This window comes from Indicator indicator, chromosome Z (assembly GCF_027791375.1).
Source record: "Indicator indicator isolate 239-I01 chromosome Z, UM_Iind_1.1, whole genome shotgun sequence".
NCBI classification, from domain to species: domain Eukaryota; kingdom Metazoa; phylum Chordata; class Aves; order Piciformes; family Indicatoridae; genus Indicator; species Indicator indicator.
Window position 1 is genome coordinate 74817495 of NC_072053.1, and position 23076 is coordinate 74840570.

At 41.5% G+C, this 23076-nt stretch overlaps 1 protein-coding gene across 1 annotated transcript in view; it reads right to left on the bottom strand.

The window, feature by feature from the left end:
• Nucleotides 1-23076, bottom strand: part of PALM2AKAP2 (PALM2 and AKAP2 fusion) — a 232959-nt gene that overhangs the window by 138283 nt on the left and 71600 nt on the right. The window contains exons 5-8 of the mRNA XM_054397627.1: nucleotides 21257-21371; nucleotides 20566-20587; nucleotides 11430-11531; nucleotides 5936-6640 (exon numbers count right to left, since the gene is read on the bottom strand). Of these exons, the coding sequence (XP_054253602.1) occupies nucleotides 5936-6640; nucleotides 11430-11531; nucleotides 20566-20587; nucleotides 21257-21371 (944 nt within the window). The remainder of the gene's footprint in view (nucleotides 1-5935; nucleotides 6641-11429; nucleotides 11532-20565; nucleotides 20588-21256; nucleotides 21372-23076) is intronic.

The window sequence follows — 23076 nt, forward strand, 5'->3', positions numbered from 1 at the left end:
ATTCTTTATCTTTTGAACAGTGGAATCAACAGAGGAAAATGCCATAGATTTTGCAAGACTCTTTTAACCCATGAGGAAAAAGGATCAGTTTTATAATATTTTAATTTTAAATACAAGTGGGACATTTTAAAGAATTTCATGCACCCTTGTCACTATTTACAAGCTAAGTTATTATTATAAGTTTATATTACAAGTTGGATTTATATTCTCTTTGGACCAGATAACAATCCATTTATATTCTAAACTTAATAAATTCAGCCATTTTATACAACTTTTAATACAAATATTAACAGTCCACATTTTTGTTGGATACTGTCATAGCCTGTGCCTTCTGATTAGCTCAGAAATAAAGTTTACTCTTGATGCCCAGAAGGCTCATGGAACATAATCTGAGCAAATCCTAAACTTTCTAATAGACATAGATAACTGGTTGAAACTAAGTGAGTCTAGAAAAAATAAATACAACATGTGTCAGTCTGTGGGAAAATCCTCTGTTTTGTTTAAATGAGTTTGTTCTACTCTTTCCAGTGGCACCATCTCTTTCATTTTGAAATCTAATGCTGGATAAAGTATGACAAAGTAAAAAAAAAATAGTTCTCCTATTTAGCCATACCTCTATACTTAAAGTAGGTATCTATTGCCTACCATGTTGGCTTTATAAAGAAGCTTGTCTAGCTATAGAAAGCATAGGTCCAACTCTTTTTTTCTGTGGAATAGATCTCTGGTTAACTAGCTGTGTTCATAGCAGGTCTACTGGATTCTACTCTTCTAATTTTACTCTTTAAAAAGTGTTGTGATCCTGCTTCCCGGAAAAAATTGTGGATAAGTCTACAAAAGTTCCCAAGAAGCTGGGCATTGTCATAAACGTATGAAAAAGCTCAAAGGTTCAATGTTATGGGAAAGATGATATTCAGAAACTCAATTCCCATTTAGGGTTTGTATCTCCTTAGAAAAATATCTATTTGTTAAAAAAATACAGAAATGTAAAATACTGCATTTTCTATTGTATCCCCACTTGCTTTCCAAGCATGCCATTTGGATGTTGGACTAAATCAAAAGGTAGAACACCTTTTACTTCTCTAGCAACTCCACATGCTGTCTTTCTGCTCTGATTCATTTGTTGTACCTTTATAGTTTCAATCATGAAGTACCAGTAGTGAACTTAGGCACAATGGCAGGGTACTAACATAATAGCTGTCAGGGAGGTCCCACTTACACTTAGGCATGAATAACACTGCCAGAGTAGCAGTGCTTCCTCAGGACCTCATCCTACCATATGCTAAGCACCATTTTGCTTTGTGGTTTTCTCAGCAGAAGTAGCAATGCTCAGAGTTAGCCTCTAGGATTACACGACCCTAGGCAAACTCAGCAATGCATAAAATTGGTGTAGGGACACAAGTAACACCCACAGTACACCCTGTGGTAATCATTCATGCCTTGATCTTGCAGACACCTACATATAATACTCCTATGAATAGTCCTGTTAACTCAAATAGGTCTACACACAGCAGAATTAGGTGTATGTGGTGTTGTTTGCAGGGCTGAGGTCTTGTATTGCACTGGTAAAGGTACACTTCATAGAGAACGGCTTGTGCACACTTCTCTTGCTGGGGATTGAAAGATAATGTTGTGTTTATACAGCTTTGGAATACAGCCTGCACTTTTTTTGGGGAAAAAAAAGGAAAAGAAAGATACAAAAAGAAGGAAACCAAAGAGTGCTAAGGCAAACTGTCAAATGGCACATCATACCTACTTTGTCATTCATTTAGTTAACATCACAAAGGCAGACCAGAGGAGTTCTGTAAACATATACCATACAGTACATCAGCCACAGGAAATTAAAAAAAGAAAACAACCCTGTAATTCTTTTCTTTCTGTATTGATACTCTTGTAATTGAAAGAGATTGCCTAGCCACTCATCATAACGCTGTGGTTTTTGATTTGTACTTTTCTTCTGTTAAAAAAAAAAGAAAGACAAAAAAAAAAAAGAAAAATGGAAGTAAAATGCAGAGGTTTGCAAAAGAAACGGTCCCTGGACGCAAACAAGGGACAACATGGAAAGTGGGTTCATAGAAACTTAGAAAATACAAAATATAAAAAAGTTTCATAGGTTGCTTTTTCCCAGTCTGGGAAAAAATACACTGAAAAGAGGTTGATTTTTTTTTTTTTTGGTGTGTGTTCTTCTTACAAAAGTTAAGGCGAGCAGTTTGTTGTGGCAAAATGCTATCACTGAACCAGTTTCTGATTCTACTTCTTTGTATCCTCTCATGCTGAAACTGAAAATGTATGTGTGATGGCTTAAGTTAAACAGACATGGAGTTTGCTTAAAACAATAAAAAACTCTTCCTGCAATGATCCTTACAAAAACCTCTCTCTTCTTGACCACAGACTGGACCTCTTCCTTTGTGCCTGATTGTGCATGGATTTCCACAGGCAGCTTCCTATCTGAGGATGAGAGGAAAACTGACCTCTTCAAAGCCCAAAGCAGCCCTGGAAAACCTGCTTACATTCATCATCCTAAGATGATGCACCTGAAGTTCTCTGTATCTTGGCTGCAGTCTGATGGCTAGAAGGGGCAAGCTGATGTTCAGGCATGATTGCTGCCCTTGTGGAGGAGGATGATTGGAGTAAGCATGTTTTAGCCCGTGTAGACCCTCTGAGTTCAGATTGATTTGTTCCTGTTTCTCATTTTTCTTGACCTCAGATGTGGAACTGCCTTTGACCCAAAAAGAGAAAACCTATGCAGACAAACCTTTAGCTTTTCTGCATCTATTGGGCCCTGTTAATCATGGAGGTCACACAAACACATAAAAAACACTGGCCTTCCTAGGCACTCAATGTTAGCTACAAGTACTGAGCAGTAGATATTTGGCAGGTCTAAAGTTTAAGGCTTGTGCTCTACTTCTAACCACTAAAGGGCCACTTCTGGACTGTTGTGTGCCACCATCTCCCCACCATGCTGTACCTCAGACAGTCTCAGACATGCGCTGGTTCCAGCCTCAGCAAGCATCTCCCATAGCTGGCTGCTGTGGGAGTCATCCCCAAAACGCTGAGTCTGTGCTGAACCAGAAGGTCATCTGACAAGGGAGCAGGTGGCTGAAGAGATGCATGGATAAAGATGACACCCCAGATTTCACAAGCATAAGGCTTTGCAAAAAAATGCCTACAGGGGAAAGAAACATCAGAGGGAAAAAGTTCATGCTGGGAAGACACTGAGAAGCCAAGGTGGCTGTGAAGGTGGCATCACACCCAGAGAGGAAAGGGTGGTGAGCAACAAGATGACCAGCCAGACCAGGGGCAGAAGGCTGGAAGATTTGCATGAGGTGTTACTGATGAGGTCAACAAGCCCCAGAGTAAGACAAGTATTGCAAAGTGCACCTGGCTCCCATGGCACTCCTGTGGTAGAGGTGAGACAGAAAGGGCTTTACACTTAATGTTGCAATACTTTGGGGTCCTAAATGTGCCTGGAGACAGCCTTCCCAGGCCACCCTGTGATTGAAAACTCAGGGTCTCCTTTTCAGAAATACTGAGATTTGTAAATGCTTAGTGTTTCTGGGAGAAAAAGAAAAAACAACACACAATCCAACAACAACAACAACAAAAGCCAAAACAGAGGTTGCTAGTCTCCAACAGTCACCAGACCTGTTGTTGCAACATGGGGCTCTGCGGCTGTTCCTCTCTTTGATAAAACTTAACCACATAAGCCTGAGTCAAGAAATGATGTGCTGAGCTTCTATAGGTGAATTTGGTCCTTCTCCCATCCAAAAGGCCCTAGGGGAGGCAGAGGGAGTGTGTGGAAGTCTATTTAATCTGGCCACTGCAGCAGATATGGAGGCCACCAAAATTTCTGCAGGTGTCATATGGATGCGGCCATCTTTTCCTACTCTCCGCTTGCTTTGTTTGTTTTCTGTCCCCTGGGCAGTGGTGAGAAGTTACACTGACCAACTCTGTAGAGATGGTTGACTGATCTAACAGAAGATACACCTCTGCATTTTTTTGTCTGTTTGCTTTCAGTGTGCTTCACATTACCACCACTGTGAACAAGTGTCTTTTTCACTGGCACAGAAAGAAAAGAGTACAGAGCGAGAACTCTGTTTAATTGGATGTTCTGAACTAACAATTAATGCAGAAAAAGCACCAAGAAAGAAAGAAAGAACAGAAATATGGGAATCATATCAGAATGAAAAGAGGCTTTTTGTTGTTTTCTTTCCTTTTTCTTTCTTTTTTTTCCCTCTTTTTTCTTTTTTTTTCAGTTGCTGTTATTGATTCAAAAGTCTGACAGTTTCAAAGACACATCAAAATAATCTTTAGCACTTTTAAACACTTAGAAAATTTAAATCCTGATTTTTAACCTCACTTCTGTAGCTATAAATCCAGACTAACTCCACTAGGGTGAGTGAAGCTGTATGGAAGCAAAACCAATGTGAGAAGAGAATCAGGCTTATAACATGTCACCAAGAAAAAGCTGTCTGCCTTTTCATTGTAGTTAGAAGAATCAAAGAACCAAGAAACAGTGAGGCATCGACTGATTTTGGATGTCTTCTCTTTTTTACATTTTCACCTTGAGTTGCTTTCAACAGGCCTGATTTTCAAGAGAGCAGATGAAAATAAAATTACTGGAAATCAGGCCTCTCTGAAGTGTCCCACAACAGAAAAGGAAGCATCCAAAACCACCAGCAGTTTTTGAAAGTGTTAGCCTTGTGGCTGTAGGATCATCTCCCAGAACAGCTGCCGTGCCACAACTCCTGTGGGCTTCCACAGGAGTTTTACCTGGGTAAGCAGGGCAGGATCAGATCCATCACCTGTCATTATTAGGTGCATTGGAGGTACACTCTATGAGAAATTACACTTCCCTATGAATTACAAAGTAAAACTGCCTCCTGCCTCCATTCCCAGAAGTGAGAATTTCGTCACTGAATCCAGCAGGAACAGAGAGAGAAGTTCATTTATATTCAAAGGAAATAGAAAGCGATATCTCTCACATACTGGAGTTCAGCAGGAAAACTTCATGTATAAACACTGGCAGAGTTATTGAAAGGCAAGTAATTAGATCAGTGACTCCATTTCAGTTGGTGTGACAGCTGCATCTTTTTCATATCAAGTTAATTTCAACTGTAATTTGGGGAGATAAAGTACACATACAATACTGTAATCTGGAAGATTTATATAAGGCAAAATCATCACTCATACATTTTCTAGAAAGAATAATTAAGGTCCACTTTTGGTACCACCAATAAGCAGAAATGGGTGATGGATTTTTCTGACACTGCAAACTAAACTGTAAAGTCACTATAAAACAAAACTACGCAAACTTTTTGAAAGACTTGACTGAGTTCTAGCAAATTAAAACAGTGAAATGACCTAAGCCCTCCTCCAAGAAATAAAAAATAGGATCTATAAAATAATGTTTAAATGTGATTTTTTTCTTAAAAAATGAGAAGAAACATCTTTTTAAGGCTCTCATATCTGGCTGCTGTGAAACTCAGACTCCCATAAAACCCTAGGAATCTGATCAAGCCTGTCAGATATCCAAAGAAAAAGGTAAAAAGTGTTTTCATTATATATATAATATATATATAAAAATCAAATAAATATGAAAACATTTGTTCCATTTCCATTTATCTCTCAATCTGCAATATTAAGAAAAAAAAAAAAAACACCAAGAAAAAATGAAGCAAAAATCCCCACAACACCTCCCCAAACCCCAAATAGTACGTCTGATGGGAAAACAACCATGCGTTCCTCTTCCTGAAGAACTAGAAAGCAAAGCAACCCAACTGCAAGGCAATGGAGGCAATCACTTCCAGTTCACAGTATTGCAGTTAGAAGTACAGTGAGGTCTAGGTAAGTGACGGAGCAGGAGCTGCCCGGAGCAGGGAAGGAGGAGGTGTTCACATGACAATACAGCATTGACAGCGCTTTTTCTTTTGTGTACCTGGGGCAGCTTCCAAGGGCAGGCTCTCTTCCTTCCCCTCAGGAGAGGAGGGCTCTGTTGTGTCTGACAGTGGTCTACCAGAGACCAGCTCAGCAGCATTCCCATCCATGGTGGAGACGTCTGTCACTGTCTTCTCCCTCAATGACTTCTCATCATCTTCATCAATCAGGACCAGCTCTGCCTTGATGGTTTCATCATAGCCCAGCACTTTCTTTGTTTCCTCTTCATCATCGATGTTTTGGTAGCCCATAAATATCATTGTTACTGGCTGATCTGTGCTGGCCTCTGGGGCTTTGCCACCGCAGGATTTGTCTTGGAGCTGAGGGTTCACAGGATGCCCTTTGCTGGGTTTGTGTACCATTTCCAGCTTTGCCTCTTTGAAGAGCATTTGCTCCTTCATATGGCTAAGGTTTCCATCGACTACTGCGTTTCTGTCTGACACAGTCATTGTTTCATACCCTCCTTTTACACTTGATTGTCCAGCTTTTTGCATAAGTTCATCTACGTCCTTTGAGCTTAATTTATGTACTCCATTTTCTACCACTGTGCCACCAGAGTGAACCTCATAGACTACCTTGGTACCATCATCATAGACTTTGAATCCTCTTTGATGGGCCTCATCTGGGCCAATAGATGAAGCAGAGACAATCTTGGTCTCTCCTGTCTGTTTGTCTTTCTCCACATTAATTTCCATGGTGCACAAAGCTTGAACGAAAACAAGAGAGGAAGTGCATGTTACAACAAAAAAAGCCAGTGAATGGTTAATTGCCAAACAGACAAAGAAAACTATGGTGCCCCTTTTCCTATCTCCTGCTTCTAAAGGGCCAAGTGTTCTGTTAGAGGTGGGATACAAGGCTGTGGGCAGAGACAGTTATTATACTACAGCTTTTTATGCAGCTCAAGGCTAGGCATACCTGCATCATACAGGACCTAATCTTCCAGCTCATGCCACATGGAACTGCCTCTGATCAATAAGGAAAGCCAAGAGTGCTTGGTTAGGTGTAATTTAGACAAAGGGAGGTGAAAGCATGCAGGTTGCCCTCAGTCTTTCTATTCTGAACATGCCTCAAAATTCAGAGAGAAACTCATCTCCAGGAGCCCCTCTATTCTCCTTTCCTTCTCTGCCATCAAACTGGCAGTTAGATGGTAACAAGTTTTGTTTGCTGAAGGTAACAACTAGACTGTTTTATTATCAATGCTTGTTCTTGCTTAACTCTTCCATCCGTAGCATTCAAAACACTTTAGAGAGGTGACGAAACATTGTTTACCCCTGTTCTACAGGTAAGAAAACAAAATCACATAAGAATGGCAGAGTTTTTCCCACAGGCGCGTGGCAGCTTCCACACCAAGACACTGACAGTGCAGGTTAAGAGAACGTTTGAAATGGCCAGAGGTGCTCCCTCATTTATTTGAAGTAGGCTCTAAGCACCATCGGTGAAGGTGAAGAAAAAAAGTAATAATGAACTGATTTTCAAAGCGTCATGAAACAACAGGTAAAAGCATGTGTGTGAGGGATGCTGCTTCAGAATACAAAGAAACTTTTCTAGCAGCTACGAAGGACGCAGTAACAAGATGAAAATTGCAGAGACCACACATCAAGGAATAGGACAGGGAGTCTACACCGCTCCAACACCCATTTGAGGTATGGTGGCATCTCACCACACAGCTTTTCAAAGAAAAATGTGCAAAGACCTCACAGATCTTCCAGAAGTGGTTGTCTGTTTAAACATTTCTTGTATGCAGATGAAGACATTTTGGCTCCTGGACAGACATCCACAGACACTTAATAACAAATTACCACAGGCAGTGACAAATGTTTATGAATCTTAGGGTGACCATTTCTACCAATGAACCTCAGTGGTGTAATTATGATTTGTCTTACCTGGAGATACCACAAATTGATGTGTTGGCTTTATTTCCTGACTTATTTTCAAGAAAATACAGAATATCATTGCCCCAAGAACCAATGTAGCTTGTTATGCTTGTATTAAAAACATTAGGAATATAAAAAATTACTCTGCTTTAATATATTCCCTCAGTCTTATTATTCACATCCTGTAGATTTCTTTTTTCTGTGTCTTTAAAGCAAAGCATTTAATCAACAATAGGAAGTTTATCATGGTATGTGTTATGATCATCCCTACAGCTCCAAACAAAAAATTTTTTGCTGGGTGGGTGCATGCTGGTTCCTGTGAGGTGGTCTCCTCTTTCCCCCAGGAATGCAGTCTGATAAGCAGCCCAACCAAATGGGGGGTCTGGCTATTTGCATGCCATGTGCATCTGCTCAGACCTTGTGTAGCCCTGGCAGGGCTGTTTAGGTTAAGTGCAGTTGCCACACAAACAACTATATGGAGCCTGAGGACAGAAGTGCTGATGAGTGAAGGAGCATTGCTACCTCTGAGGGTGAGGCATTGCTGAAGGTTGGAAGTTGGATCCTTGCCATGGCTGTTGCAGGCTAGAGGAGTATCCTTAAGGACTGTATTTTACCACTGCATTCAGAGATTTATGGACTATCTGTGTCCATAGCAGTCATCACCCTGTGTACAGGATGCCCATTTTCACAACAAAGTAGGTACACCACTTTCTGATTTCCCTCCCTGTGCTGGAGTTTATGTGCCTGGTCATCCCACAGCAGCCTGAGCAGCCAGGAGGAGGCTAGGGGGGTGACAGTTGGGCTCTTTTCCCAGGTATGTGGCAGAAAAAAAGGGGGCAGCTGGCATAGACTGAAATAGGGGAGATTTAGGATGGAAGTAAGGAAAACCACTGTTCACAGAGTCATAGAATTGTTTTGGTTGGGAGAGACCTTGAAGATCACCAGGTCCAGCCTTTAACTTAGCACTGCAGCCCCAGGGCTAGTAACAATAAAGCCCTAGAGCACCTTGCTCTAAGGAACTGTAGCAGACCTCAGACTCAGAGAACAGCTGGCAAATCACTTGCTTTGGACTCTCCCAGCCCAGGAGCTGGTGAGCAAGCATTCTTCAAGTCTCATGAATACATCCCTGCTCTGAAACCTTTAATCCAATTTACAGAGGTAATGAAGCAAAAAGATGCAAGTGCCACTACTAACTCATGGAATTTGCTCCCTTCTAGTTGCAGTTTCTTGAGTGAGTGGATTGACTTGACCGCAGTCCTTGGGTGAGTGGGCTGTCATCACTGCTTGATCTTGCCAGGGCTGCTCAGGCAGACATTGTTCAGTAACTTCCAGTATTACAGAGATAAAAGTAGAGGTTGGCTAGCCTATGGTGAAGATGTTACAACTGAAACACTGGCAGGTTTTTGACTGGTAGCCAGCTGAACTGAAGCAAAGCTCAACCATGAGGGAGCAACAGCACACCCAGAAAATCGTCTCTGATGGGTGGAAGTTCCTCACTTGTCCTGAGCACCACAGCTCTCCAGAGAAGGCACTGGTCAGCCTGCTGACCGGACACCTGCTACCTTCTTGGTGAGAAGCAGCATTTTGAGCTCCTCTGGAGATCCTGTAATTCTCATTTTCTTTAAAAAAAAAAAAAGAGTATTATCTGTGGTATGACTTTTCAGTGAAGGCTGCTGATTTTCCTGTGAAATAGTTGAGTGCTGTGTTATTTCACATATTTTTAGTGCAGAAGAGTGTACAATCTGCCAGATGTTCCTTGTTTTGATGAACAAATTTCACTCACTAATGTGCATTAAAAGAAGACTTGTATAGTGGGCCAGAATTCAGAAGTAGGTAGGGAAAAATCTAATAATGTGGACCTGGCTATATTTAACAAGAGTTGCAAAATATATCTTTTTGTCTATGGTATGGAGTACTGGTAAATTACAACAACTTATGAAGACTTTGGGCAACAAGTTTTAGTACTGCTTGGAAGATTCTATCCTACTGGCTGATCTATCTAGAAACTTAACAGGTGTGGATCTTATGTATTTTATGTTTTGCTCATCTGTTTAAGCATTTGCCACTGTCAACATCTTAATTTCTTTTACCATGATTTCAACAGCAGGTATTTTTTTAGGTACTAGCATAATGTGACCTTCCTCAGGCATCACATTGAACCTACTTGTGCAAGTCAGTGAACAAACAGCCACCAGTTTCGTAGAAAGCTGCCAGTGAAATGCATTGCCATGGGAGAAGTGATTAATGGAACCTGACTTATCTGCTTGTGTGCATAATGTTCATACTCTGCAGGAAAACCTAGAAGCACAGAATGTCAGAGGATCTGGAAAATGAACTAATATTGATTTCTAAAATGTCTGCATCCCACCAGAGCTTATTTACTGCCAAATGTGCTCTATTTATAGAATGCAAAACTATATGACAATAGAGTTGACACTGAAAACAATACTTGAAGATGACTGCCAGTATTCACAAGTACAAGTTTTCTGCATAAGCTTTAATTACAGTGTAACATGATGCAGTGCTTCATGACAAATTCCCGCCATGGAGATGAAAAGAGATGGCTTCTGCTTGTTGTATGGATTCAGAGGCCGTTCTTTAAAAAAAACAACCCATAATTTTAACAGACTTTGAGCTTGTTTTAAGATGGATGGTTACAGTCCACCTGTGAGCACATATACTGGTGCCTTTTCTTCAACGTTTTGCGCACACACACAGACGATACTCTTATAAAGGACTACATGAACAAGGCTTCTGAGGCATCCAAAGAATGAAAAAAAAAGAATGTTTTTTTGGTCTTGACAAAATGGCACAAAACACACAGGGAAAAGCTTGCTTTTAAGACAGATAAGGGAAATTTTGAAATGGCTTGCAACAGAACTTCAGAACAAAAGGACATATCCTATAGCTGCGTACAGTATCTTTGCTGTAAGGATTGCTTTGCTATGCTTGCTAACCCATTCTTCAAATAAGCCACCTTTGTTTCCCACTCCTTGAGACACCTCTTAAGCAGCCACCAAAAATTTGGTCTTGAAATAGGAAAAACATTGTTTGGAAAAGAAGGATGTTGAAAATAAGAAAAAATGTATACCTTTAAACAATCACATTGTTACATTTAAGACACATACTCAACCAGAAAAGTGTTAGAAAATTCTCTGCATTACTCCAAGCACAATACATGCCATAGTTATACACACCTTTTCCCCAAGAGGAATGGCATACAAATAATACAAAATGACATAAATGTTTGAAGCACATAGGAGATCTTCTGAGTTCCTGTCTGCCTCATTCTTCTAAATGGGATTTGTATGGGTACAAAGGAGGAGAAAAACCCCTTGGCCTAAATACCATGTATTTGTATCGGGAGAGATGGAAAGAACTGAAGGTTGCCATGTTAAAAAAACTGGACATGTTCCCTATGATACTTGTTTGTAGTTCAGCTACATTGTTTTGAGAGTACTCACTGTTGCTCAAAAGGCCTTGACTAATTTACAAAACATGAAACAAGGCATTTCCTGGTATTTAAATGATATTGGGACACCAGACCCATTAATGTAATATAACAAAAAAAGTTCATGGCTACTGGACTAGTATTATAATACTTTGTTCCTTGAGACTTACCAGCTACTCTGCTTGCTCCGTCCCACCCAGGAACTGGCTCTGCTGTTCGTGAATAGAGGGTTGGGAGTTCAGGGATCTGGGAGTAAATGTAATTTACTGCATCTGGTGTCAGAGAACAGGAAACAGTTAGATTCGTGCTACCAGCCCCAGTGGCTTCACTGCTTAGACAGCAGAGTGTTGTCAGCCCTGACAATAGTCACTGGAGCTTTGTACTAGATAATTGGATCAAAGCAAACAAAGTGCAAAGTCACTGTCGTGTGATTGGTGTTCAATAGACTAGCTGAGGCAGGAGGGAATGGGTCCAGATGACTCAAACCTTATGTTAGTTGAATACATAAAATTATTTGTCAGGAGGTTCTGGATTTATCAAGTCTGTGACCTTTAAAATGGCATGGAGAGAGGGGGAAGGTAAGGAGCAAACCTAACGTGATATTCGGATAACATGACGTTTCAAATAGAGATGTAAAAGCCTAAAAAAGCTAGTGATGACTGAACTGGATGAAAGGCCAACTCTTTTGCACTGGCTGTTTCTGACATTACTGAATGAACATCTGACTTTTTGTTCTTAATGCTAAAATTTAGCTAATCACAGGACGTTAGGGGTTGGAAGTGACCTCCAGAGATCATCGAGTCCAACCCTCCTTCCAAAGCAGGATCACCTAGGGCAGGCTGCACAGGAACACATCCAGGGGGGGTTTAAAACCTCTCTGGGCAGCCTGTTCCAGTGCTCCATTACCTTCACCATAAAGAAGTGTCTCCTCATGTTGAGGTGGAACCTCCTGTGCTCTAGCTTGTACTCATTGTTCCTTGTCCTATCACTGGGCACCAGTGAAAAGAGACTGGAACCTTCATCATGATACCCACCCCTCAGATGTCTACAGGAGATGACTGATAGGGCGCCTTCAGCAGGTACTAAGTGCCTGTCAGCTCTGCAGTGCCAATCACTATCAAATTCTGAACTAGTAGAAAGCTGTCTTAAAGGACATAACTTGCCTTTCATGCGAGTTTATGGTTGTTTAGTATAACCTAAATATGTTCTTTAGAAGAGACATTTAAGACATTTACAAATATTTACCAGGAGATATTTTGTGTCTGCTTTAATTATAAATAGGTAGCCTATGTTGTTCTCCTAGAATTCAGTGGCTGAGCTAAAAGCAGAGATCAGAGGAATAATGTGCAAAAAAAAGAGAAATCACAATTGGAAATCACAACTGGAAATTCCAGTTTTGTATGGGAACAGATTTCTGTTCAAAAATAAGATTGTATCTCATGAGAAACAGAGCACTCTCTTTCCTCCAAGGGTACCTTCTGGTACAATGTATAATTTAGTTTGTCAAGCCCTTGGCAAGGCCTGGTCCCTGTGTCAGGGTATGAGGCACCTTCCTTGGTACTTCTTGTTGTTACATGCAGGGGAAATAGGAAGAACAGTGCATGCCATAAAAGTGAACTAGAGGAGAGAGAGAAAATTGAATGTCCTGGTTTAGGCTGCTTGACTGCATTTAGTGAAGGGAGATACTTTCATCACACCCTCTGTGAGTTAACACCCATCTCAGGAAAAAACCCTACAATCCTCAGAAAAGACATGATGTGCTACCTCTCATCCCAAAGTCTGCTACTTTGGCAGGAAAATTTGTCCTGGTGTTCGTGAAATCATTTTACCACTTTACCAGCCTGCAGTGGCCACCAGTGCTGTTTGGTACGGGAAGACAGTAATTAAAGTACCCAAGGAGATACTCTATCTCTCCATGTACCAATGCAGATGAGGTGCCCTTTCCTTCCTTTGTCAGAGCAGGATTGCACAGAGGCACAGCACACATTAATTCCAGAAAGCCAAGAAGTTGGTATATAAGTTCAGTTAATAATAGATGAATCTGAAAACAAAACAAAACAAAACCCACAAAACCCCAAACTTGGCCAGGAAAATATTAGTTTGTTTCATACTTCACTGGACAAAGGGAATTTTCAATGCAGACTGTTTTCTCAAAATCTTTCATTTTTAACAGTAGGCCCTAGGAAAAATAATTGTTTAGGACACAGCTGACTGAGCAATGGCCAGCAACAGCTGCTTTCTTTTGCAGGGTTTTTTGCCTCTGATGAGAAATTGGTACAATGGTTGATGTTCTTGTTCTGGGAAATACGACCAGCAAATGAGGAGGCCTTTTTTTGAAAGCTGAAGCAATTTTTCAGAAGGAAAAAGTGAGGACTGTGTTTGTGTTCAGAATAAGAAGGCACTTCATGTTCTGGAAAGAGCAGAAATTTAGTAATTATTCACCCTGGAGAGTGTACTGCTGGAACAATAATTCCAGCACACACTCATTCAGTGACTTGAGTGACTGACCTACCTGTCCACAAGTGGGTACAATCAATGCAAACTTCTGCTGCTTAGCTAATAGCCCTTACCTATTTTGCAGTCTCTGGGAATAAGTAGGTATAGGTCGGGTACAGTTTTCATCTCAGGACACTGCAGGAGACAAAATCCTGCATGTGTTTGCTTTCCCCAAGTGCCTGTACAGGGAACTGTGCTGACCATTCTGGCAAGATCAGTTGTACAGCTTGATGGTGAAAATCCTGATTTGATGCTATAATGTCTGTGGACCTTAGCAAGTTGATGGTTTTTTGCCTCCGGTGTTAGGAGACAATACCTAGGTAAGTGTTAGGTGTTCTTAATACTGACCCAGATTAGAAACTTCTATGGATGGAACTTAGAATAAAGCTTCAGGGCTCCTGACAATCTCTCATTATTGCCCTGAGGAGATGTCAGGGTAGGGGTGGGATTCTCATGTACTTTCTGCTGAAGCAAAATGTGGTGCCATGTGCCAGAAATGAGGTATATGACTAGAAGAAGCTGAGGTTTGGCTGATTTTGCCAGTTCCTCTCTCCTCCCTCCTCCCCGCTTCTCGCAAAATCAAAAGAGCACACTCATTTCCATTTATCTCACTGTCAACAAGGTTTGTTTTCCCTCATCACCTTTAAAAAGTATATAAGAGATCAATTTTACAAGGAGTGGACAAGATGCAAAACAGCATTTCATTCACAGGAGAAGTAACACAATATAAATTAAAGCATTTGAACTGGATCTCTTCATTTCAGTCTTTGATGAGTAATTAGTATCTAAGGATGCCATAAAACATGCCCTGTGGCTTTTTGTACTACTTACAACAAGCTATGTTTTAGGACTATGGAACTATTCTGTATTATCAGACAGATAAGTGCTTGGGAAAATGTATGGGGCAAGATAATCCTTCAAGGGTGCTTACACAAACCTGAACCTTCGGAACTGCACAGAATAGCGCCCACGCAGAGGCTTGTGGCCAAATGTCAGACAAGCTCATTTTCCAGGGACTGGATTATCTTTAGAAAGACTGACTAACCATTAAAATTAGTGGTACTACTTCTGCAAATATTGGCTTCCAGGGATTGGATTTTCCACTTGAAAAACCCTTTGGGGGTCCATGGGCTACATCAGAGACCTTCCTAGCACATTTTTAAGACCACAAATGGAGGTTAAAGCAGGAAACTTTGCTAAAAGTAGAGCAGCCTGGCTCTGAGTGACTGAATCATGCTTTAAACTGAAGAACATGAGTGAAAGGGTCACCAGCACCAGAGTGGATGAGCATTTAGAAATGCTCCCCAACCCTGTAATACAGGACTGCTTCCTGTATTAATGGCAGACATACTGACTAGGAGCAGCGCATTGCTAGATTTACTGCTTGTAAGCTGAGAAGACTTAACAACATAGCTACCAATGATAGCCTTGAATACAGTGGCCACAACATTGTGGAGCTTAAGATTCTGCTAAGCACACTGAAAACCAGTAGCAGGACAAAACTCAAATTTCAAAAGTGCCAACTCAATATGCTCAGAGCCCAGGTGCAAGAGATTCCACTGGAAGTACCCATGGAGTGTGAAGGAGCTTGTGAGTGCTAGGAGTTATTGAAGAGTGTCTGCTGAAAGCACAAGGATGGTCCATCCCCTAAAAAGGGCAAGGAAGAAGCCTCAACAAAAGAAAATCCTGTCTTAACAATGAGTTTTAGGTGTAATTAAAAGCAGAAATGAAACATACTAGTTATGAAGAGGCAGCCAAACAGCCATTGAGGACTACAAGAACCTCACTAGAGCATTCAGGGATGCAGGCGAGAAGGTGAACTCTCAGTTGGAACTGAAATTGACCAAAGATGTCAAGTCCAATAAGAAATGGTTTATCAGGTTTAAGATCAGTAAGCAAAAACCCAGAGAAGATAAAGGCTGATTACTACACAGGACAGTCACTAGCAAGCAATGCTGACAAGGCACAAAATCTCAAGATCAAGTGGCTGTGACATTCCATGTGTTGACCTGCCAGTAGTGGAAGAAAGGCTGGTCTGTGGCCTTTTGCAAGGGCTCAATCCACATAAATCCATGGGTATGGTTGTGATCTGCCCCACAGTGTTTAGAGAAGTGGCTGACACTATTGCAGAAGCTGCTGTCTATGGTATTTGAAAGTCATGGAGATCAGGGGATGTCCCTGACAACTGGAACTGGGAAAATGTCAAGAAGGGACCAAAGGAAGATGCAGGAAGCTACAGGCCCATTGGTCTTGCTTCATTCCCCGGTAAGTGATACAGTGAATCCTCCTAGAAACTATTACAAGCCAAATGAAGCAGGTGATTGGGAAAAGCCAGCCTACTCATACCAGACTAACCTGGTCACCTTCTGCAACAAAGTACCACCTTCTGTCCACATAGGAAGAGCAGTGGATGTTGTTTACCTGGACTTCAGAAAAGCTTTTGACATCGTTTCTCACAGCCTTCTCCTGGACAAACTGGCAAGATAGAGATTGGATGAGTGGTCTGCAAGATGGGTAGGAAATTGGCTAACAGATTGTGCTGAAAGGGTGGTGTTCAATGGTTTTTATTCAGATTGTCAGAGGTGCTGTAACTGTGGCAGGTACAGATAGGCATTTTGAACTGTGGTAGATTAAATTAAAAGTTACCTAAAGCCCTACAACTAAAAAGCATTTGCTAATGAGTCGTTAAAAGACATGTGGAAAACACGCTGTGAAGATCTTACTTCATTCCTCTGATGACATGCTTGCCTGTTTTGCTGTTGGACTGCACAGCTGAGCAAGATCAGAGAAGACAACATTCATAGACGGTGACAACATTAATAGATGAGGGGTGAGCAACTGATGTCATTTACCTGGACTTGAGCAAAGCCTTTGACACTGTCCCGCACCACATCCTGGTCTCCAAACTGGTGACACATGGGTTTGATGGGTGGACCACGAGATGGATAAAGATCTGGCTTGATGGATGCACCCAAAGAGAGGCTGTCAATGGCTCCATGTCCCAGTGGAGGCCAGTGACAAGCGGAGTCCCTCAGGGCTCAGTCCTGGGACCAGTCTTGTTCAATATCTTTGTTGGTGGCATGGACAGTGGCATTGAGTGCACTCGCAGCAAGTTTGCTGATGACACCAAGCTGTGTGGTGCAGCAGACAGGCTGGAGGGAAGGGATCCATCCAGAGGGACCTTGACAGGCTGGAGAAGCGGGCACAAGCCAATCTCATGAGGTTCAACAAGACCAAGTGCAAGGTCCTGCATCTGGGTCGAGGCAATCCCAAGCACAAATCCAGGCTGGGCAGTGACTGGCTGGAAAGCAGCCCTGAGGAGAGGGACTTGGGGGTGCTGGTGGACAAGAAGCTCAACATGAGCTGTCAATGTGCACTTGCAGCCCAGAAAGCCAATCACATCCTGGGCTGCATCAAGAGAACTGTGGCCAGCAGGTGGAGGGAGGTGATTCTCCCCCTCTACTCAGCTCTGGTGAGACTCCACCTGGAGTACTGCATCCAGTTCTGGAGCCCCTATTACAAGAGGGATATGGACATGCTGGAAGGTGTCCAGAGAAGGGCCACCAGGATGATCAGAGGGCTGGAGCACCTCTCCTGTGAGGACAGACTGAAAGAGTTGGGGCTGTTCAGTCTGGAGAAGAGAAGGCTCCCAGGTGACCTTATTGTGGCCTTCCAGTATCTGAAGGGGGCCTACAAGAAAGCTGGGGAGGGACTTTTTAGGCTATTAGGTAGTAATAGGACTATGGGGAATGGAATAAAGCTGGAAGTGGGGAGATTCAGGCTGGAAGTGAGAAGAAGTTCTTCCCCATGAGAGTGGTGAGAGCCTGGAATGGGTTGTCCAGGGAGGTGGTTGAGGCCCCATCCCTGGAGGTGTTTAAGGCCAGGCTGGAGGAGACTCTGGCCAGCCTGATCTAGTGTGAGGTGTCCCTGCCCATGGCAGGGGGGTTGGAACTAGATGATCCTTGTGGTCCTTTCCAACCCTGACTGATTCTATGACTCTATGAGACAAAGAGCCTCTGAGCAATGAACCTGGAACTAAGCAATGCAGGCCAGGTTTCTAGTGACACACTTTTGCCAAATTTACACTAATACATATCAAATTCAAACAGAGGTTTGTGCAAAATCTATATTCACCATAACTGTGGCGTGACTAAGTGTTGACTGAAGCAGTATGTAGTTTGCATACAGATGGCCAAAGATGCAGAGGATTAATTTACCCCTAACGTAAATTTCAGCAGTCAAGGGATTTATATCAGATTTTTAACATGGCTTTTATTTTATATATACACAGGGCCATAAACATACATGCACACAGAGTAAGAGCTTTCTCCTTACCATTTTTTTCATGTACATGCAGCATAGCTCTACAGAATGTCTGGGATTTGACTATAGACCTGAGCAGCAAGAAATAATGTAATCCTAACATCATCTCAGGCCTTGTTTAATGGAGTGCTTGCCAGTGACAAGATACCAAGGAGCTGGAAGAAGCATGACTGTGGATGACAAGGCTACAGCCTGCAGCCTCAGCATTTCTGCTCTGCTTTCCCCCACGCAGTGATCTATGAAGGCAAAGTGTCTTTGTATCCTGGAAAATGTGGGATTTTGTTTATTGTGCCTGGATGATTTCAAGCTCAGCAATGCTCATTGACAAACACAGCTGTTTTCTGGGAAGGGAAGGAAGGACACAGACAGTCACTTGAGCTGCTGCTGGACCTCACCACTACCTCTCTCTTTCCCTTGCAGCCTTTGCCTGAATCCTTTCTAAACTCCCTGTAGTTGTTCTTTCTGCACACTCAAAAGCACTGTCACCGCCACATATACACCACAAAGACGTGCATGGGGACACAATAGTGAGATAAATCCCTTCCTGTGCCATCATATTGTTTAGAATAAAGAAAGGGATGGACACAGAGTAAACTGATGTGAGATTTATGGACTCAAAGCTGCAGTGGCAGTAGTTGAAGAAATTGCTCCAAAAGGTTGATGTTGGTTTGTGTATTTTTACACAACCTTCCTGTACAAGCCAATGGTTCCTACCATGTTCCTCTGCAGCATGTGTTACAGATGGTGACAGACAGATGGCTGATCTGCTGCAACAAAGCAAGCCCTACAAGTTTTTGATGGAAAGACAAATCTATGGTACCAAAAGGGTTGCAGCTAGCTGTGTACATGTTTTCTTCCTGCTCTAATCAGCTACCCTCACAGGCTGTTATTAGAGAATAGAAAACAGAGGGCCTGCTCAACTTTCACCACATGAAGATGTATGGTCACATCATGCTCACAGTGGGAATGCTAACAGGACAGCTTGCAGCCTTGGTGGTCCCTAGAAGAGAAGAGTACAGTACTGCTTAGATGATGACCCAGGCCTACACTGGCCCACAAGGACAAGCTGCTAAGAGGAAGAAACAAGATGTATGAAGCAAGTGATCTAGAAAGGAAGAGATGCCTGTTAACTTATCTATACCCTGTGCTCTCTCTGTTTCCACATTTATTCTGGAGGCGTTCTTGTCTTTCTGGCATTGATCCTTGCTTCTAGCTCAGTCTGTGAGGTAAGCATGCACTGAAAGCAGGCAAAATCTGGGGAGCAGTGAGGCTCCTCTTGAAACCAGTGAAATGCTACATTGCTACAAGAAAACACCTTTGGGGAAACTACTGCTTCACAATCGCTAGACGGGGCTTCCTTTAGTTCTCATTTTATCACAACACACGTGAAGAGACAGACTGCATCTCACAGGATTCATAAAAGCACACTTTGGGTGCTATTTCCTGTAGGCACCATTCCTTTTTTTTTGTTTTTTTTTTTTTCCCCTGTGAAACTTGGCAACAACCAGAGTGCAACTGCAATAGGTACAGTACATTTGCCATTCTGGAGGAGTCACCATATCTAGATTTTTTAATCTCACGTTATTTTGTTGACAGTGGGATTTACTGTAAAGCTTGAATTATATTCCTACAGAAATAAAAATTTCTGAACTAGACTAAAAAAGAAAATCCTCTTAGCAAGTAATATTAATCTCTCAAAAAGACACCTCCAAGTCAGCTCTTTAGCTTCAATTTGGCCTTCCATTGTGTCCCAGTGCTTTAATGTTAGGATATTCCTCCACGATACTCACAGTATAATTTGGCATGGCTTTGTCAGCAGCTGGAGAAGCTAATTTTGACCACTTCCTGGGTCCTAAAGGTTCTGGAGAGGTACTACAAGGGTCTTTCTAGCTTCCTGGGAACCAACTGTATGTTTTGCTCACTAAGTTTATAGCTCAGTATTTAGACTGATCACACATAGTGTGACATTAAATTCATAAATTAGGAATTACTGCATCCTCATCCACTCATGTGAGGTTTTCACTCTGTAAGAATCATTGCACAGACAATATAATGCATCAGTAATCTAATTTTAATAGCTGTTCCTGTATAATAGGAACAGTCCTCGTAGTATTTAACTGCTTATGAACAGAGCATGAGCACATGAAATAGAGGATATTGACCAGAGATAAGTAGAAAGGAGTCTGCCATGCAGGACTACCATGTGGTAAAAGGTGTCAACTCTGTATGAAGTCTGGTTTAAGTCATCCATGCTGTTCTTTCCCCTTGTGTGCACTTGAGAAGGAGCTCTGCCAAAGGAACACTGTTTCACTACAATAGTGACATTTGTGTTTGCACTGCAGCAATTCCAAACAAAAAGGTAATGGTAGCAGTAAATCAGGAACATACAATGAAGGGAAAACTCCTTTCTCTGCAAACCTTTGCAACAAAGCTAAAGTAATTAATCTTGTTAAACCCAAAGGTATACAATAATAAAAGGGCACTTACCACCATCCTGGTTTGAGAAACCCTGCAAAGGGAAAAAATAAGATGCTTGGTAAAGTCTTTTATACTTTGAGTATAAATTGCATGAAGTCTTGATTTTTATAATAGGTTTGCTTTTATGTTTTTGGGTGTTGTTTGTTTTGTTTTGGATTTTTTTTTTTTACTAATTTTTAAGTGGGCAACTGGGGACATGGCTTCTCAGGTTTCAGTGCCATTAGAGGCTGAGGGAGATGAACATGGTGCAACTAAAAGGAAAGCACTGCTGCTTGTTGCAGGCAGTACTGCTCAGAAGAAGCATCTGTGGCCACTACCTCTGGGTGAGGGTGGGTGCAGGGAAGTTTGAAATGTCTTTCATGATCCTGCTGGCATCTTCCAGTGGGGACAAAAGCTCCCATTGTTTCCCTGCAGATAAGCTATCAAGATACTGTCTGAAATCCCTTTTCACAAAAAGCTCTAGTGGGAAAAGGAAATCCAAATAACCCAATCAAAATAGATCTAACACCTCTGTTTCTTTTCTAGTCCTTTTCATTCTGTTTTGAGCTACATACTCTGCAGCTGTCCTCAATCTTCCCATAAGTGCATGAATTATTACTGCTGCTTTCAAACACTGCTAAGACTCTACCTTGGTTTCAATCTGTGCCCAAATGTGTTTTGTGGATTTTTTGTTTGTTTGTGTTTTGGTTTTTTTAAATACCTTTTGCAGCTTGTCAAAGGATTTCTCAGTCTCCTTTAGCTTCTCCAAAATGATTTGTTCTTTGGCAGATATTTGGGACTCCTCACTTTCTAATTTCTGTATTTCTTGTTCCAGCCTGTGAAAGACATACAGACATGTACATACACAGAAAAATAAGACATGTAAAAATTATTTCAATGAGCCATAGTTTCCCAGGTAGTAGTTAGCATCTCAAATGTCATCAGGAACAACTTTCAGCTTTGTTATTTGCAGCTGCTTTCCTAGCACATTAAGTGCACAGGAATTATTTGTAAAACAGGTCTAGTTACAAGAAAACCAGTAATTCTCTTATTAGCCACAAAAGCACGTGCTAAATAACTAAAAATATACCTAATATCCCTTCAATCCAATTTCTTTAACATCTCTCAGATATGCACTTCCATTTTAGAAACCACAGTATAGTATACAACCATAAATATGAAGTAATAATTAGATGAATAACTGTATTCCAATGCTTCTGTACTCCAGGCAGAAAACTGGGAATAGTTGTAACCTGGCAGTCAACAGGCTGTGTTAGGAGTTTCTCTTGAATCAGCCCTTTGCCCACACCCAGCAGTAACACTTTGGGATAGCTATCTGTGCTTTCTGTTGTTACTGCATGATACTGGAGACTTCAGAAGCTTCAGGTAATACAATTCACAGACTACTCTCACTTATTTTTCTAGGCACATTCAGCAGTCTTGCTTCTTTTATTGAGACCTAATGGCACTCACTTCTTCACATGTGTTCACTGTGGCTTGGGACACATCTGAATCAGAGTTAGATTCTCCATTACTTTCCATCCTCCTTTTATTGACAGACAAGACAAGAATATTGTCTCTTTCTGCCTCTCTGTATTTATGTATACCATATGTTTACCATCATCTTTATTTTTTCACTTACGACCAAAAAAAAAAAGTATATTAAAAAAATCTGTTACTTGAGCTGAGATGAACATTTTTGAATAGGGGTATTTACCTAAAACTCCCTTTACCTACACAAAGAGATGTAGCCGCTCACAGGCTGTTGAACCATATTTTTTTGAATGTGAAAGATCAGCATCACCAAGTACTTTCCTGACCCAAGGCTGCTTGCTCCTGCCTTTCTGCCACCACTTCTCAAGTGAAGGTTCAGGGCACTGATCCAAGACAGAGGTACACAATTTTACTCTTTCCTAGCCCTGCTCGGCACAAGACTTCATTAATACTTTTCAATCACAAGGCAGAAGGCAAAGAGAAGGTGACAGTGAGGAGGGAAAGAGGAGGGATTGCTAATTCCAGGAGCTTGACAGCTTGAGTTGCTTGTGAAATTAATGTGTCTAAATATAGATGCAAGGGTCTAACTTAAGGCACCCACCTGGGAAATTTTCCCCCAGTTTCTAATTGTGCTAGGATGAAAGATGTGTGGCACTTGCTGATAATGCTTTTCATTAGAGGAAGGCAAAAGTGTCATTGCCTCAAGTTGTTGCAGATGGAAAGAGGCAGAGTCTGCTTTTCTGCATTATATGAATACTTAATAGTCTCAAATTCATGGTGGTTTGTTGAACTACCATTTTTCTCTCTTAAAGGCAACCCCCTCATCTCCAAGCTGAAATTGCTTAATTGCAGTGATTTTAAAATGAACAGTTGTAAAGTACTTCTCCAATCCACTTAAAGTTTCCTCCAAATTAATGTAAAAAACTTTAACAATGAAAAAAAATTCACTCAATTTTATACAACTCACATCTGTGCTCTCTAGGCTTAAAGGCTGAGGTAGTGCTGCTGAGGTACTGAGGTAACAGAAATACTCAAGGGCACACTTTC